The following is a 17067-nucleotide window of genomic DNA, read 5'->3' on the forward strand; positions in this document are numbered from 1 at the left end:
CCTTCAGGTGCGCGTGCGCCGCGACCCCTCCCGCCACCGGGACTGGGTCTTCCCGGGCTCGGCAGCTGGTGTCGATTATCTCTGCGCTTTTCGGCGGCCTGGCACGCCAGCGCCCTTCGGCTCCCGCCCGGCCCTCTCCCGGTCAGCCCGGCGGCGGGGCCATGGCGTGGCGGCGGCGGCGGCGGCCCGAGGCCCGCAGCGGGGCCCGCGGCGCGCTGGCGCTGCTAGCGCTGGCCCTGTGTGCGCCCGGGGCCCGGGGCCGGGCGCTCGAGTGGTACTCGGCCGTGGTGAGCACCGAGTACGTGGACCCGCAGACCAACCGGAGCGTGCGGAGCGTCTCGGAGAGCGGCCGCTTCGGCGAGAGCTCACCCAAGGAGGGCGCGCGGGGCCTGGTGGGCGTCCCGCGCGCCGAGGACCGCGACCCCGAGGGCTGCGCGCCCCGCACGCGCTTCCTCGTGCCCGGCGGCCGGGGAGCCGCGCCCTGGGTCGCGCTGGTGGCGCGCGGGGGCTGCACCTTCAAGGACAAGGTGTTGGCGGCGGCTCGGCGGAACGCCTCGGCCGTGGTCCTGTACAACGAGGAGCGCCACGGGAACCTCACCGCGCCTATGTCCCACGCGGGTGAGCCGCCGGGGCGCGGGGACTGGCGGGGCGTCCGTGCGCCGCGGTCCCGGCCGACCGCCCGGTCCTCCGGCGGGACCGCGAGGGGCGGCGGCGATGGGCTCTGGCCGAAGGGAACTACGAGGGAAGCGCTAGGTTGGCTCGGTGTGATCCCCGGGGGCTCTTAGGAGGGAGGCGAGCCTAAGGACAAGATTAGATCGTCTCCAAGTGGAGGGAGTTGCGCTGTGCAGGAGGGTGATGGGGAGAACGGAAGAAATTAAAACCCGCAGGAGGAGGATTGTGGTTCTCGCCGGCGGAAAGTCTCATGATTCCTAATCATGGATCCTTGCCATTCGGCGTTCCCCAAAGTCAGGTGGCGCAGGAGTGGAAGCTCTTTCCCAGGGCATTCCAGGGTCTGGCTCTCCCTTCACCATGTAAGGTGGTGGCTTGGTGACACTCTGGTGTCTTCACTTTCATAAAACATGTCAATATTCTGAACTTTTGAGTGGGACAGTCTGGATTCAACTGAGTCAGAAAACCTGGCCTTAAGTTGGGGTATGTTTTCTCACTTGCTAAATAGAAGGTTATAATAGTGGCTCAACTGCCAATCAGATCGCTTGACACTTGAGTTTAGTTGAAAATTTTAAAGTTGTGATCATGCAGGAAAAGATCTTGCTCTTGGGACTTCCCTCGTGGTCCAGTGGTTAAGTCCTGCTCTTGGGACTTCCCTCGTGGTCCAGTGGTTAAGACTCTGCCCTTCCGCTGTAGAGGGCACGGGTTCGATCCCTAGTCAGGAAACCAGGATCCCACAAGACACATGGCTTGGCCAAAAAAAAAGAAATTTTACTCTTTGCCGGGTGACCCTTCCCACACACTGTTCTCTGGGGCAACGGGTTGCATCGTCAAGCAGTCATGAAAGTTTAAAAGGTGCATTTTGCAAGGTTATCATCCTTAGGACTGAATTCCAAGTGATAGTCTACCAATACACAGCAGAGTCGGAAGGCCTTCGAAGAACACGACTTATTCTGAACTTACTGGGATTAAAATCTCTTTAGAGAGTTTCTGCTGCTGCTGCAAGTCAGACATCCTTTTTCCCGTGCTTTTGGTTTTTGTTCTGTTTTGGCTTCTTGAATGCAAGTTCAGAATACCTGTACAATGAGGACAGGAGAGTGACTTTGCATTTGGCCTACTTTAGCAGAACGAGGGAACAGAATTCTGTTGAGACGTGAGGAAGTGAGACTGTTAGAACCACGCTTTCAAGATGTTGACGGCCAGGGCTGGGGAGGTGCTAAAAAGTGGGTGGAAACCCATAGGGCAGGGAAGGGTGGGCTGGATGGCAGCCAGGCATATTGAAGTTGGATGGAGTGATCTGGTAGAGGTGTAGGTTGGAGAAGAGGTAACAGAAAGAGTCAGGTTTTTGAGAAGGACAGCGGCTGGGTCCAGGATACTCGTGGAGGGGTTGTCCTCAGATAAGAGAGGGGAAATTCCTCCGTTGCAACAGAGAGGAAGTGGGTTTGGGGAGGAAACGGGAGCAGATGTCCCCGTGGTGGCACTGGGCGATGTACCACCTTTGGTGCAATTATTCCAGTTGTCACCGTACCCAAGTCACGTCTCTACCAACCTCTCGTGAGAAGTTCTGTCAGAGTTCACACAGCGTTCCAGATGCATCCTGTGGACAGGCACCTGCCAAAGAAAAGAGGGCAGTGTGTGAGGGTTCTCTGGTGCTGGGGCCTTGCAGTCCCTTCTGAGTGATACCGTAATGGGGACTTTTTCTTTTCCATGGCAGGCCCATCAGCCTATGGTTTTCTAAATCTGTTTACTGCATTTTTTGGTAGTGACATTCACGTCCTTCCAGGCTAATTACACTTGTTCTAACCATGGTTCAGTAACCTTGCTTGCTTACATTATTGACATATAATCTCTCCAGGCCCAGAAAACACCCAGGCCCACAATGCCCTGGGAAAGAGCTTCCACTCATTATTGACATATAATCTCTCCAGGCCCAGAAAACACCGAATTGGTATTTATTTTACATCTTCTTCCTGTGAGCTTCTGTTGCCATCATCAGTGTCTATTCTAGCCTTTTTACTGTGAGAATAATTCTGTTTGAGAAAAAAGACAAAAGTAACAGCATTAGGAATTTTTTTTTTTAATGTATGAAAGTTCCCAGTGCAGAGTCGGTATTCTCCGCTTCTTCCTCCCGACAGCCCTTCGAGGTGGGTACTTTAACCCCGTTTTACAGATGAGGAAACCGATGACCAAAGAATTTAAATGCCTGACCCATGGTGACACGGTGATCTATGGCCAGATCTTTCTTTGTTGCAGGGGCCTTTCCTGGCCTCTACTCACGAGATTCCAGTTGCGACAACCAAAAATGTCTCCAGATATTGCCAGATGTCCGGGGGCAGAGGGGATGACAGTAGCATCCAATGTTTTGAACCACTGACTTAAAAGGAGGTGAATTTGGTGTAGTGTGACCAATGGGTTACACAGAGGAGACGCTGGAAACAGGGAATCCACTTAGACCAGTGTCTAGTCCAGGTAGAAGTGTGAGGGCCTATACTGTAGTGGTCACTAGAAATGGAAAGGCATGACCCTCATTCTCAGAAGGTGGCCCCACTGGGGACAAGGGTACAGCTGTTTCATGGCGTTTTGAGAATGGACTAGAATTAAGAATGGAGTGAGTGGAATTAAGTCAGAAGAGGAGACAGCTTTGATGGACTAGAATTTGAAACGTTACACAGAACGTTGACGGCAGCTCAGACTTTGCTTTCTCGTGTTTTGTCAGAGTGTGGACAGGGCCAGTGTAAAGCACTGATCAGCGGTTCTGTGCCGGGGCTCCACAGAATAGGTCGAGGTGGCTGCCTGTAAACTCCAAGCATGATAGTCTCCTCCCAAGTCTCAGAATTTCACCAGTTTTTCTTAGACCTGTTGCTTGACTACTAGAATCCAGTACAAGATATTTTGGATTTAAATCAGTATTTTATTGTGGTTCTAAAATAAATCGTGACTTTAAGATAATATTCTATCAGGACATCTGTAAGGACCGTTACCCTAATGCCCAAGGTTGTTTCCCTTTACTTTGGCAGATGGATATACAGCGGCCGGTCTGGGCCAAGTATGGTGCCTGCTTGGGGGTAGAAACGCCTAAGACGTGTGCCGGGACTTTGAGGAGTTCGCAGCCTAGTGGGAGCGATAAACAGACCTTTCCAGGCAATGTGGTTTGGACCTCGACAGAATTACATGCACAGGTACTTAGAAAGCATAAGGGAAGGGCATCCGATGCAGAGATAGTGCAAAGATGATTAGAAGTCAGTTTGACCAAGAAAAGTAAAAATTGATGTAAGTCAGACCATTGAAATGAAAGCTTTTGGAGAGGGTCGGCCTCGATGTGGTGACTGTTAGTTAACAGCAGGCTGCTCCTTTAGCTGACATCTTGAGTGGCTGTTTAGACTGACCCTTTAGTTCTGTCAGCAGTTTACTGAGTGCCAAGTACCGGCAGGGCTTAGAGGTGTGTTTGGGGAAGGGGCCGGAGTTGGGGTGGAGGGAGATGACACAGGTGATGCGAAATCCTTACCTCAGGAAAGATGTGCGTTTTGTGTTTGCAGAGCACGGTGAATAGTCTCTTATGAGTGAATGAAGCCCGATGATCTTGAATGCTGCCCTGTCGCAAATGACCTAGACGTTTAGATTTGAGAGTAGAATGTGTTTCGGTGCCCTAGGAAGAGATGGTACCTCCCAGCCTCCTAGCAGGTGGGATTAACTCAGACAGTTCCCAGCCAGATGGAGTGCTGAAGCACAGCTTAAGCTGATGAAGGCATCTGAGTGTGTGTCTGGTACGCGGGGTGGAGCGGGGCTGTGGAACCTTCTGGGTGAAGGGAGTGGCCTCGGAAAGGACTGCAGGCCTGAGGCGACGAAGTGAGGTGTCTGGAAAGCTGCAAGGAGATCGCAGGAAGATTGTTGAGTGCTGTACTCAGCAAACGCAGAATATCCTTGAGCAAGCCGGGTTGTGCGAAACAAAACTCAGCCCACCAGAAAGACACTTCTGTTCGCATGACGGCTTCCCATTTTGGAGACGTTTCCGTTCATATTTGGTGTACTGTTTCCCCTGCAGAGGGAGTCTCTGATAATTCTCCTTATTGGGTCAGTTCAAGGATAATACCGGAAGATAAACCAGTTTTTCAGGTTGACTCATTTGTACAGAAACCCTTCTGTTGGGCCATCACTGTGTGATGCTGAGCGCAAAAACTAATAAATAAGAACTGTAGTCCTTGTCTAGTGAGGGGGCGGGGCCCAGGAAGACATTCTAGCAGGAGGGTAGAAAGAGGTGTGTACTTCAGAGGCATTGCTGCATCTTAAAAGATTTGACCAGGAATTCTCCAGGTTTGGGGAGGGGGGGCGGGAGGGATGGAGAGAATATGGAAGTTAAGTTATTGGAAAAAAGAAAACCTGAAAGGTCATGGGATTCTCTAGGAGATTTAAAATGTATTTCTCGCTGCCTGCATCTAGAACAGAAATCTAAGCCACTACTTTAAATATTTTAGCAGTTCCCATCTCCTTCAAGAGAGTGTTGAAATCTACTTTAGATAGTTTCCTAGGGAGGAGGAATGGTACACTAGACTCAAAGGTGACCCTCCAGAATGTTGAAGCCATTGACCAAAACAGGTTTTCTTTTTACATGTTTTGTTCGTTTTCGACAAGGTGGTAAGGGGAACTGTTATTTCTCAAGTAGGTTTATGGCGGTGTGCTCTGTTTGAGACCTTGCGCGACGCCGATGTGTAAGACAGAAATCCAACGGACTGCCTTCAAGGAGCTTAGCGGCGAGGCCTGTGGGTTCTTTTGGGGAAGGGCGGGCATTGCACAGGGTGACCTTTTTCGGTCTAGTGTGATTGGTAGCACTGAGGCCTGGGGAAGAGACACATTCAAAGGGCTTTTTCTCCCCTTGTCCCAAGACTCTGCGCGTCTGTGTCTGGAGAAGGCACAGGCAAAACGTTTGCTTTGGCAATCAGCCGTGACTTGCGCTCTCGTGCCACTAGGGCTCTCTAGGACTGGCCCCCGGTACATCCGGAGGGGAGGGCAGGGCCAGACGCGGGGCCTGCGCTCGGCACCCCTTGGGGTTGTGCGCCCAGTGACCCTGAGCTAGTGCATGTTTACTCAACTGCCCGGCCTCCAGTTCATCCCACACGTGCCCCAGAAGAGCCAGTCACGGGATCGAAGAAGTCTTCATTCCGAGATTTTAAATCTAAAGTAGTTCCCAGAAGCAATCTTGCTGCTGTAATTAGACTGTAGCAAAATTTAGCACTCAGTATTTTTTTTTTCAATTTCTTGTAACTTAACTAAGTTTCCTAGGTGAAAAATTTCAGATTGATACTGGAGGTGTTTTCCGTCCCAGCTGTCCTGATAATCACTGCTTGTCTGCAGCCCCTGCCTTGAGGTTTCGGGTGTTCTCAGCTCATCCCCCATCTCTCACTCATTTAGACAACAGATATTTATTAAATAGTTACTACGTGCCAGCTTATACATGAGCCACTGGGGTAATGAGATAAGCAGGATACATTTATGTGTATTTAGTCACTAACCGAACTGGGCCAGTCACCATTCCAAATATGCTCTTATATGATGGTTTCACAGCCCAGAAATCTCCCTTCTTTTGCTTGGGGAACTTTTCCAGTCCATCAAGATGCACTGACTTCCCCGTGAAAAAGTTCCCTCCCACCCCAGACAAAATGATCAGTTCATTTCCGCAGTTTTCTGTTATTCCACGTTCTCGTTAGATAAGCGACAGCCCCAAATAGAAAAATTCTCATCCCCATTTTACAGCTGAACAAATACTTTCAGAGCACGCAGGCAGTGGTTGTCCGAGGGAGATGTGAGCCTGGCTGGCCCTGGAGCCTGAGTCCCCCTGAATGAGGAGGCAGGGCAGAGGCACACGTAGGAGCTGGGGCTTCAAGCCCTGGAACTGGCTTTTCCAGGTGGTGTGTGACATTGAGCAACTCTTTTTTTTTTTTTTTAATTGGAGTATAATTGCTTAACAGTGTTGTGTTAGTTTCTGCTGTACGATGAAGTGAATCAGCTATGTGTATACATATACCCCTCCCTCTTGGACCTCCCTCCCCCCATCCCACCCACCTAGGTCATCACAGAGCACCGAGCTGAGCCCCCTGTGCCATACAGCAGGTTCCCACGAGCTAGCTATTTTACACATGGTAGTGTATTTAGCCCTCGTCTGTAAAATGATTACTCGACTCTTTCTGCCTCAAGTGTGAGACAGAGTGAAAGTGCTTCAGAGTTGGTTTTCCCCGTTAACACACAAAGGTCATTCTATCATCAGTACCAGAAACTGTAACTGTAACTGTAGCATAGCAACATTTTGTTTTCTGTATAAAAGAGAGACAGGTACCTGGGGTTCATTATACTCTCCTTTCTACTTTAGCATGTGCTTGAAATTTTCCACGAAAGGAAACTTTTCTTAATTTATGAAAAGGGCTTTCAGCTTATAAAGCACCACATAACCATAAGTGGTATAAGTATCCTAATTGTTTCTGTATTTGTCTTTCTCAGCTAGGAGATGTTTAGTTGCCTGAACGCAGGAAATGCCTTGCTCCTTATTCAGTCTCCCCAGTGATGATGTAGTAGATTGTGTGAGTGCTCAGACAACTGGGTTGCTTGCCAAGGAGCACTTTTAGGGCTGGGTCATAGGATCGGCCTCCAGACAGCAGCCACCTGAGAAGGGTGCCCTTCTGGGTTTTCAGTAACTAAATCCCCACGGCCCAGGGCGGATTTGCTACAGATTAAATTTCTCTCTATAATAAAATAGTGTGAGAATGTGGTTTCACTGTAATGCCAGAGAACAGTCTTTAAATGTACTTTGTAAGTTAGTTTTTGAATAGGTAATATGTACACCTGATAGAGAATTTTTCCTGTGTCCAGCTCTCCCCCCGCCCGGAGGCAGTCAGGGTCCCCAGTCTCTGGGGTAGCCTTCAGGGGGATCTGTACTGATATCGCCACGTACACCTCTTGTCCACACAGTTTTACGTGCGGCTTTTTTCCTCTTGTGTCTTGACTGCCGTCACTATTAACAGAGCTGCTGCCTCAGACTGTGTACACGTACTGTAAGTTACATAACTATTACTGATGGACATTTATATTTTTATTTTTTTAATAAATAAATTTATTTATTTTTGGCTGCATTGGGTCTTCGTTGCTGCGAGCAGCCTTTCTCTAGTTGCGGCGAGCGGGGGCTACTCTTCGTTGCAGTGCACGGTTTCTCATTGCAGTGGCTTCTCTTGTTGCGGAGCACGGGCTCTAGGCTCGCGGGCTCTAGAGCGCAGGCTCAGTAGTTGTGGCGCACGGGCTTAGTTGCTCCGCGGCATGTGGGATCTTCCTGGACCAGAGCTTGAACCCGTGTCCCCTGCATTGGCAGATGGGTTCTTAACCACTGCACCACCAGGGAAGTCCCATTGATGTACATTTAGGCTGTGATAGCAAAATTTTAGAAAAAACACTGGCAATAAATATCTTTATGGATATCTCCTGTGTACATACATAAGTATACCTTTGGAATTAGTTTCTTGGATCTGGAATTGCCGGGTCAGGGAAACATGTGCATTTAAAAACTTTTAGTAGCTGTTGCTCTCCACACCAGGTTGCAATAATTCACTCCCCCAGGAAGAGTGCCCGTTTATTATACTTGCTCTTGCTGATATGGCGTATCAGACTTTTTGATGTTTGCCAGTCTTTTAGGTGTGTTTTCATTTGTACCATGACTTTTCATATGTTTAAATCCTTTCTGGGGGGAGTGATCGCTAATATGTACTGGATTCCTTTTGGAGGTGATGAAAATGTTATGGAATTAGGTAGTGGTGATGTTGCGCAGCCTTTGTGAATATACTAAAAACCATTGATTGTACACTTATTTAAAAGAATGAATTTTATGGCATGTGAATTATATGTCACTAAAGATGCTGTTTTTTTTTAAAACTCATTTGTGTTTTCTGCAAACTGACTTAATTTTCTTTCTGTTGCTCTTTTTCTTATAGGAAATTAGCTTTTAGTCTTTGTTACGTTCCATGTATTTTTTTCCCCATTGACCAGTTGCTCTTTTGATCTTGAGTCCTTAATTTTCCTCTCTTTTAGCCAGTGCAGAAAATTTTTGTTTTTATATAATTGGTTAGTTGCTCAAATCTTTTTTTTAAAGAAGTTTCGAGGTGATTTTTTCACACTTGGAAAGGTTTTCCTTCAATATTACTTTTTTTTTTTTTTTTTTTGCGGTACACGGGCCTCTCACTGTTGTGGCCTCTCCCGTTGCGGAGCACAGGCTCCGGACGCGCAGGCTCAGCGGCCGTGGCTCACGGGCCTAGCCGCTCCGCATGTGGGATCCTCCCAGACCGGGGCACGAACCCTTGTCCCCTGCGTCGGCAGGCTGACTCTCAACCACTGGGCCACCAGGGAAGCCCCAATATTACTTATTTTTTAATTCCCATGTTTCTTCTGGCTCTTTTATGTTTTCTCTTTTTTATATATTTAAATCTTGGATTTGGTTAGAATTTATTTTGGCTTAAGTTGCAAAGAAGGGATGCAGCTTTTTAGTCTCAGGTGATACTCAGTGGCACCCACACTGTTTTTTTAAAAAATAATCCATTTTACCCCATTGATTTGAAATTCCACTTTTATCGTTTACTGAATTCTTTTATGTATTTGGGTCTAGTTTCTGGGCTTCTTATTCTGCACCATTCTGGTTGTCTTCATATGCTACTACCACACTGTTCTAATTACTTTGACAACAAAGGCTAGTCCAGGTTTTACTGTTTACAAAGTTTTCCTGATTGTTCTTTATTATTTTTCCCCTAAATGAGCTTTAGAAGCAGAATTTTTAAGGTTTTTAAAATCCCATTGATAATTTTAAAAATTAATTTATAGATTCATGTAAAATTGGCCATTTTATCCCTTTTTTATTTCTCTTATTTTTTTGTCTTATGTCTGCTGGTGTCCTCAGAACAAGATGAAATAATATCGAGCACAGTGGAACTTCTCCGACTGCCTGCCTGAGTTAGTGGGTGTGCTTAGGCATTCGTATTAATAGTCACAAGTTGAAATTGGTCTGTGTGGTTCTTATGTTGGTTTTTTGCTACCATGCTTGGTTCTGTTACCTTAGAAATAATTTTAAGGCTTCTTTTTACTTTTTTCAATCTGCTGTGGAGCACTTTAAATGTCATTAATGTTACTTGCTCTTTAAGGGTTTAGGGGTAGAACTCACCTGTGAAACTGAACGGCGGGGGGGGGGGGGAGTGGGGACGGCTCTTGCTTTCTAGGGGGTAGTTCTTAGTGATTTATTCTATTTCTTATGCAATCAGTGTTTTCTCCTTGGAGACCAATGTTGGTAACTTGGGTTTTCCTAGAAAGTTATCCATTTTATCACAGTTTTGGTGGTATGTGCATGGAGCCATACTTTCTCTGTGTCTTTATTTTGTGTTCTTCATATTTGTTCCTTTGTTCTTTCCTGCAGGAACAGGAAGTATAGTAGTCATTATGGTTAGCTACCCCAAAGGAAGAGAAATTGTGGATCTGGTGCAGAAAGACATTCCGGTCACAATGACCATAGGGCTCGGCACCCGGCACGTACAGGAGTTCATCAGCGGTCAGTCCGTGGTGTTTGTGGCCATCGCCTTCATCACCATGATGATTATCTCATTAGCCTGGCTAATATTTTACTATATACAGCGCTTCCTATACACTGGCTCACAGTTTGGAAGTCAGGTAATTGTCTCTTTAACTTTGCTTTTTAAAAGATAGTTTGTAAATATTTCCTATATATATTGCTTGAAATTATTGGACAATATTCTTAATTTCATTATCACTCACAATATTTAAGTATTAATATGGGGTTTTTTTAAATATAAATTTATTTTATTTTTATTTATTTTTGGCTGCGTTGGGTTTTCGTTGCTGCGCGCAGGCTTTCTCTAGTTGCGGCAAGCGGGGGCTACTCTTTGTTGTGGTGCGCGGGCTTCTTATTGCGGTGGCGTCTCTTGTTGAAGGAGCACGGGCACTAGGTGCGCGGGCTTCAGTAGTTGTGGCGGGCGGGCTCAGTAGTTGTGGTTTGCGGGCTCTAGAGTGCAGGCTCAGTAGTTGTGGTGCACAGGCTTAGTTTCTCCACGGCATGTGGGATCTTCCCGGACCAGGGCTTGAACCCGTGTCCCCTGCATTGGCAGGCGGATTCTTAACCACTGCGCCACCACACCAGGGAAGCCCGGGTGGGGGGGGTTGAAATAAGTTTTAAATTAGAATATATTAAACTTTCTGTTCTGTGGGAAATTGGGTCATGTTTCACTCCTGCAGAGACCCTCTATCCTTCCCAGATGTAAAGGATGACAAAAAAGCAAGGCATGAGGTGGGGGGGACCTGGTTCTGTGTTTCGAAAGAGAACGGGCTTCCCTGTCTCCATGGTGGAGCCACGTTCAGAGCCATTTATCTGCAGAGACTGGTTCAGTAACCGGGGAGACAAGGGCCCTCTGGGTTCCCCACTCACCTGTTGTCTTGAGAACCGCCCCCTTCCTGGCTCTGCAGGCAGTAGATGGTCATTTCTGGGTCATCTTCCACCTCCGACTAGGAAGCCTCTGCCCTTTTAGGGACGTTAGCAGATGAGTGTATGGAGCCCCTTCCTCAGCTGATGACGTTCTCACCAGTAATTAAACATAAGACTGGTTTCTTCTAAAAGGGACGCCTCTTGCACTGTTGGTGGGAATGTAAACTGATACAGCCACTATGGAGAACAGTATGGAGGTTCCTTAAAAAACTAAAAATAGAACTGCCATACGACCCAGCAATCCCACTACTGGGCACATACCCTGAGAAAACCATAATTCAGAAAGAGTCATGTACCACAATGTTCATTGCAGCTCTATTTACAATAGCCAGGACATGGAAGCAACCTCAGTGTCCGTCGACAGATGAATGGATAAAGAAGACGTGGCAAATATATACAATGGAATATTACTCAGCCATAAAAAGAAACGAAATTGAGTTATTTGTAGTGAGGTGGATGGACCTAGAGTCTGTCATACAGAGTGAAGTAAGTCAGAAAGAGAAAAACAAATGCCGTATGCTAACACAAATATATGGAATCTTAAAATAAATGGTTTTGAAGAACCTAGGGGCAGGAAAGGAATAAAGATGCAGACATAGGGAATGGACTTGAGGACACGGGGAGAGGGAAGGGTAAGCTGGGACGAAGTGAGAGAGTGGCATGGACATATATACACTACCAAATGTAAAATAGGTAGCTAGTGGGAAGCAGCCGCATAGCACAGGGAGATCAGCTCAGTGCTTTGTGACCACCTAGAGGGGTGGGATAGGGAGGGTGGGAGGGAGGGAGACACAAGAGGGAGGAGATACGGGGATATATGTATATGTATAGATGATTCACTTTGTTATAAAGCAGAAACTAACACACCATTGTAAAGCAATTACACTCCAATAAAGATGTTAAAAAAAAAAAGGTTTCTTCTTCAGACATGGCGTTGAAAAGAAGTATTCTTTAGCAACAAAACAGCTCTTAAGTTAACCTGTGGCTGTTGTGTACATTAGGACTTCAGTGGTAATTTCTTCTTTTTAAATTTATTTATTTATTTTTGGCTGCATTGGGTCTTTGCTGCTGCGCGTGGACTTTCTCTAGTTGTGGCGAGTGGCGGCTACTCTTGGTTGTGGTGTGCAGGCTTCTCATTGCGGTGGCTTCTCTTATTGCAGAGCATGGTCTCTAGGCGCGCGGGCTCTAGAGCGCAGGCTCAGTAGTTGTGGTGCACGGGCTTAGTTGCTCCAGGGTATGTGGGGTGTTCCAGGACCAGGCCTCGAACCCGTGTCCCCTGCATTGGCAGGCGGATTCTTAAGCACTGCGCCACCAGGGAAGCCCTTCAGTGGTAATTTCTTAAAATTAGTTTCATTGTAGTCATCTAACTTTGCTTTTTAAATGAAATTTTTCCACATCTGCTTATATTATAATATATGAATTTTTTAAATAGTGACTTAAATTTTTCAATAATAAGAATGTTTTTCCTCCCTTAAGAGCCATAGAAAAGAAACAAAGAAACTTATTGGGCAGCTTCCTCTTCATACTGTAAAGCATGGAGAAAAGGTAATATTTTCATAGTTTTTTGTTTGTTTGAATTAAACTGAAAACTCAGTTCCTCAGTCCCACTGGCTACGTGTCAGATGCTCAGGTGGCCACATTGGCTGGACAGTGCCCACACGTCCATCCTCCACCTGTCGGTCAGACACAGGTAACTCTGAAGAAGCTCTGGTCTCTACCGGAGGCCCTGAAGCTTAAATCCGTCTCCATTAAATCTCACACTCTCTGTCCATTCTCTCTGAGACTCCTTTAGTTACAGGGAGAAAACACAGGGATTTGTGGAGAAGGGGAGAAAAGATATTTTTAAAACTTTTTAAAAAAGAAACGTTTCACATGGCCAACCTGAGACTTTTAAAAGGCCAAAATCGTACCAGAGTTCAGAAGCATTTTGGAATAGGACAAATCCTAACGAAATCTCGGAACCTCAGGTTCTTAGAGGATAGATTCCTTAAAGGAAAACAGTTGCTAACGCAGGAATAGTTATTCTCCTAATGGTCCGTTTACTGTGCTGGGAAATGTTGATGGCTGTGTTGACATAGATAGCTCTGCGTTGGTTCCACTGTTTCCACTTTCGTTTTATCTCCCTGAGTTGTTGAGATCTAGTCCATGCCGATCCCCCAGTCTCCACTCCCCTGTAAGTGCATTTGGGTCCACATCTCCTCCTCTGACCTACTTAAAGGATTGAAGCTTCAGAATAACACTCATTAAACCTATAGACCTTTGACTTTAAAACTTTGGAATCTGATATTAATGGTTCATGTGGAATATGTAACATATTCTACTCTTGGAATTGTACTGTCTGCTTCATTCTTGCCTGAATGCCTTACGTTATAATAACAGTGAATTTTCATAGTTGGCGCAAGGTCGTGCTTTCTTTCCATGTAGATGTATTAAACAGGAGAAGTGTAAAAAAACAAAAAAAAAAAGAAAGAAAGAAATTCCCATCTCATGGGAAGATTAACATCTCATTTACAAATCACGAGGGTCCCTGGGGAGAGAGTCCAGCAAATGCCTGGGACAAACTGTGCATTCGGCTGGCAGTTCCGTGACAAGCATGGAGTTTTATGTTCCTCTTGAAATGTGTTTTCTACTCTCTGTGGCAGGAAATCTGTCCTTAAATATGAGAAGACATAGATTTATATGTGTCTAATTTACTGCATGGAGTCTTTGAGAACATAAATTAATTGATATCCTCTTCGTGTACAGAACATTTTTGAAAATAGGCTTCTATGGACTGTTTTTTGAAAGTTGTCAGCAATAATGGTTAAAAAAAAAGGGATTCATAAATGGTCCATGAGGTACACAGGTGGATTTTCTGACAATTTTACATTTTAAACTTGTACAGAAAAATACTGTGTTTTTTCTTAAATCTACATTTTGTCCAGTTCTGGAGACTGTATTTTCTAATTTTTCTTTTCTTGTGAACTTGATCACAGTAATGTGTAAGCTTGTAAACCGTTAGGGAAATAATTATTTCATCATCCTTGCATGTAAAAAAAGGTGATAATGTGTAGTTGCAACATATAATTGTAAGTGCTGTTACAAAGTTAATTTTAATACAGTCTTTGATAGCAGTATCTACATGTAAAATCAGTTTTTACTGCTTGCTTGTTAACACGTGACCTACGTGGCTAAAGATATTTTTAAAGAATTCCGTGATGACTGTGAAGCTGTGTCCCATAAAATTAACTTGCTAAAGTTGCAGGCACTGATTGGTAGCTCCTGAATCCCCATCCCAGAGTCCTGGGAGAGAGAATCTCATTGGCCTGTTTTGGGTCAGGTGATCAGACTGGCCATGCCTACTTTGGTAGATGGGCTGAAGCCAGGTGGGTGTGTCCAGGGGGTACCCAGGGAAGTGGGGGAACGGCTGACACCATCAAAAAGGTCTGTGACCCACAGATTCTCAGAAGTTGAAATTTTGTCACAAGACTGCTTCTTCCCCAGCAGTTTTTGTTTCTTTTTACCTTTATTAACTTGATATATGAAAAAGGAAACTTCTTTTAATTTATGGTTCTTTTTTTGCTAGTGAGGTGAATACATTCAGATATTTAGCTATTTGCATTTTCTCATCTGTAAGTTATAACTGTTCTTTCACAAATTCTAATGAAAGTGCTTTTGTTTTGTGTTTTTAATGATTCCAGAAAACAAGTAGCTAATTAGATATTCATTCTTTGTTTTACGTTTGAAAAATAATTTATTTTATTATAATAAAGCAGGCATTTGCATTTCTACAGCCCTTAAAATATCACTTAAAAAAATGAACAGTAGCCTAGAATTTAAACATAATTCGTGTCTGATTAGGTAGATGATGAAATTTTTTCTTTTTCAGCCAAATTCTTTTTAAAAGAAATCCCTTGATAATGGTAAAAATAAATACCAAGTAGAAATTATCTGTGTTTAAATTCAGGATGTACCAATGTAGAGTAGAATTCATCATTGTTTTACCCAGGTTGTAGTGAGTTTTGGTTTTGTTTTGTTTTTGTTGTTGTAGTGAGTTTTACCAAGCGTATACTGTATACTAAGGATATAGTAGATTTTTTCCTCTTCTTTCTACAGGGAATTGATGTTGATGCTGAAAGTTGTCCAGTGTGTATTGAAAATTTTAAAGGAAAGGATGTTATCAGAATCCTGCCATGCAAGTACGTTCTCTTACTTCCTGAGATGTTAAAAAAATTACGGACAAGTTTCAGGTTTCTGACCAAAGAGTGAACATGTTTTTCATGATATGAAGACCTTGCTATCAGGTGATATCTTGTGATCATCTCACCTTTTAGAAAAGAAGCTCGAAGTCTTCAAGGCTCCTCCTGTATTGTTTTACTTTAGAATTGCTTTGCTTGGAGACTTTAGGTGACCATTAAGACCCATTATGTCCTTTTGTCATAGATTGGCTTTTTAGGCTTTTAAGCAAGGCTTCTTTAGGGTCCTGGGAATCTATACTATCCATTGAGCTATTCAGATAGGTGAAGGCCCTGGGGGTTAGGGCCAGGAGCAGCCCGCAGATGTGGCTCCAGCTTTGCTGGGTTTTTTACTTTTAAATATTTTAATACTTAATGTTTTGAACTAGTGAGCATTTTCCCAGACATTTATTAGAAATGTTATTTTTAAAGACATTTTCTGGTTATGTATCTTTGTCTACTATTTTCTACCGAGATGTCTTTTTTCTTAGATTCGGCTCTGCTGTTATGGGCACCCTGGGTTCGGGTTCTTTTGGGGGTTGTGTGAAATAAATATTCCTCCCTTATTTCATTAATTTATTTTCTTTAGCAACAGGAAGTTATGTTTCCTTTTTAATAATGAGATACTTTGTTAACTTTTTTAAAAAATCGCTTTGTTAGCAGAAAGGTGTACAAAGATTATGTTTTAAAGCTGGTCAGTTTTAATTATACTTCCCACCTATTCGAAGCAGGTCACACGCTAAAATATAATTATGTCTTGCTTTATGTTTGCAAAGTGTTTTTGTGTATATCCCAGTACTTTATAGGGGATTAAGTTCTCAGGAGTTCTGTAGAGGAAATGAAGGCATGAAGATCAGAATACCAAAATTAATTTCCCTGCATGAAGATGGTGAACTTAAATCTCCAGGCATTTATATGGGTGGGTGTGGTGGATACTTAGTGAATTGGGGTCAGTGTCGGGTGATGGTGTCCTGTAGAAAATTATTAAGATAGAGAAGAATTTTTACTCTAGGTGGGCTTAGGGCACGTCTTTGTGACCTGGATGCCACACAGTGAGCAGCCTGAGGCCGATTTCCTTTCATAGGAAATCCAGATACTCCTGAAGGCCCAGCTGGGATATGCCCTGGAGCTTCACAAACAGACGAGTTTACGTGTGTGCTTATCCTGGTCTCCTTCATGGGGTTTTATTCCATCCATCCCCGTTTCCTCCTATGATTTATATCAACAAATTTCCGAATAAAGCCCACGTGTTGGTTTTGTTTTTTCACAATGATTCCAGTGGGTCAGTTTCAGTTTGAGGATGGAAAGGTCACAAGACAAGCTGGACTGGACCATATTCTGTCCTTACATGCTGTGATTTTTAACTGCACTGGCAGATTTCCCTTTGAAGGAAAGGTCTTCAGACAGTGACGACAGTAATAATAATGAAAAATTACTGAGGATTTATTGTGCCCAGCACCCTTGTAACCACATCACACGTTTGCTCCTCAGAACAGCTGCAGGGTAGGTGCAGAGTGGCCTCAGGATCTAGTTCAAAGTCACAGCATCAGGACGCACAGCTGGTGTCTGAGCCTCATCTGTGTGGCTCTGATACCCACAGCTGCCTACCTGCAGTACAGGTAGAGAATGTAGGTTCATCACAGAGGAGGGGAAGGCAGCCAATGAGGACAG

At 44.9% G+C, this 17067-nt stretch overlaps 1 protein-coding gene across 2 annotated transcripts in view; it reads left to right on the plus strand.

The window, feature by feature from the left end:
- The window catches only part of RNF149 (ring finger protein 149), a 24773-nt gene continuing 7706 nt past the window's right edge, over positions 1 to 17067 (plus strand). The window contains exons 1-4 of one of the 2 annotated variants that reach the window (XM_067704129.1): positions 1 to 618; positions 10103 to 10353; positions 12659 to 12727; positions 15278 to 15360. In XM_067704129.1, coding sequence (XP_067560230.1) covers positions 162 to 618; positions 10103 to 10353; positions 12659 to 12727; positions 15278 to 15360 — 860 coding nt within the window. In that variant the 5' untranslated portion in view covers positions 1 to 161. The remainder of the gene's footprint in view (positions 619 to 10102; positions 10354 to 12658; positions 12728 to 15277; positions 15361 to 17067) is intronic. The other variant, XM_067704128.1, reaches the window with a different exon arrangement.

The sequence above is a fragment of the Pseudorca crassidens genome, chromosome 14 (assembly GCF_039906515.1).
Source record: "Pseudorca crassidens isolate mPseCra1 chromosome 14, mPseCra1.hap1, whole genome shotgun sequence".
Taxonomy (NCBI): Eukaryota; Metazoa; Chordata; class Mammalia; order Artiodactyla; family Delphinidae; genus Pseudorca; species Pseudorca crassidens.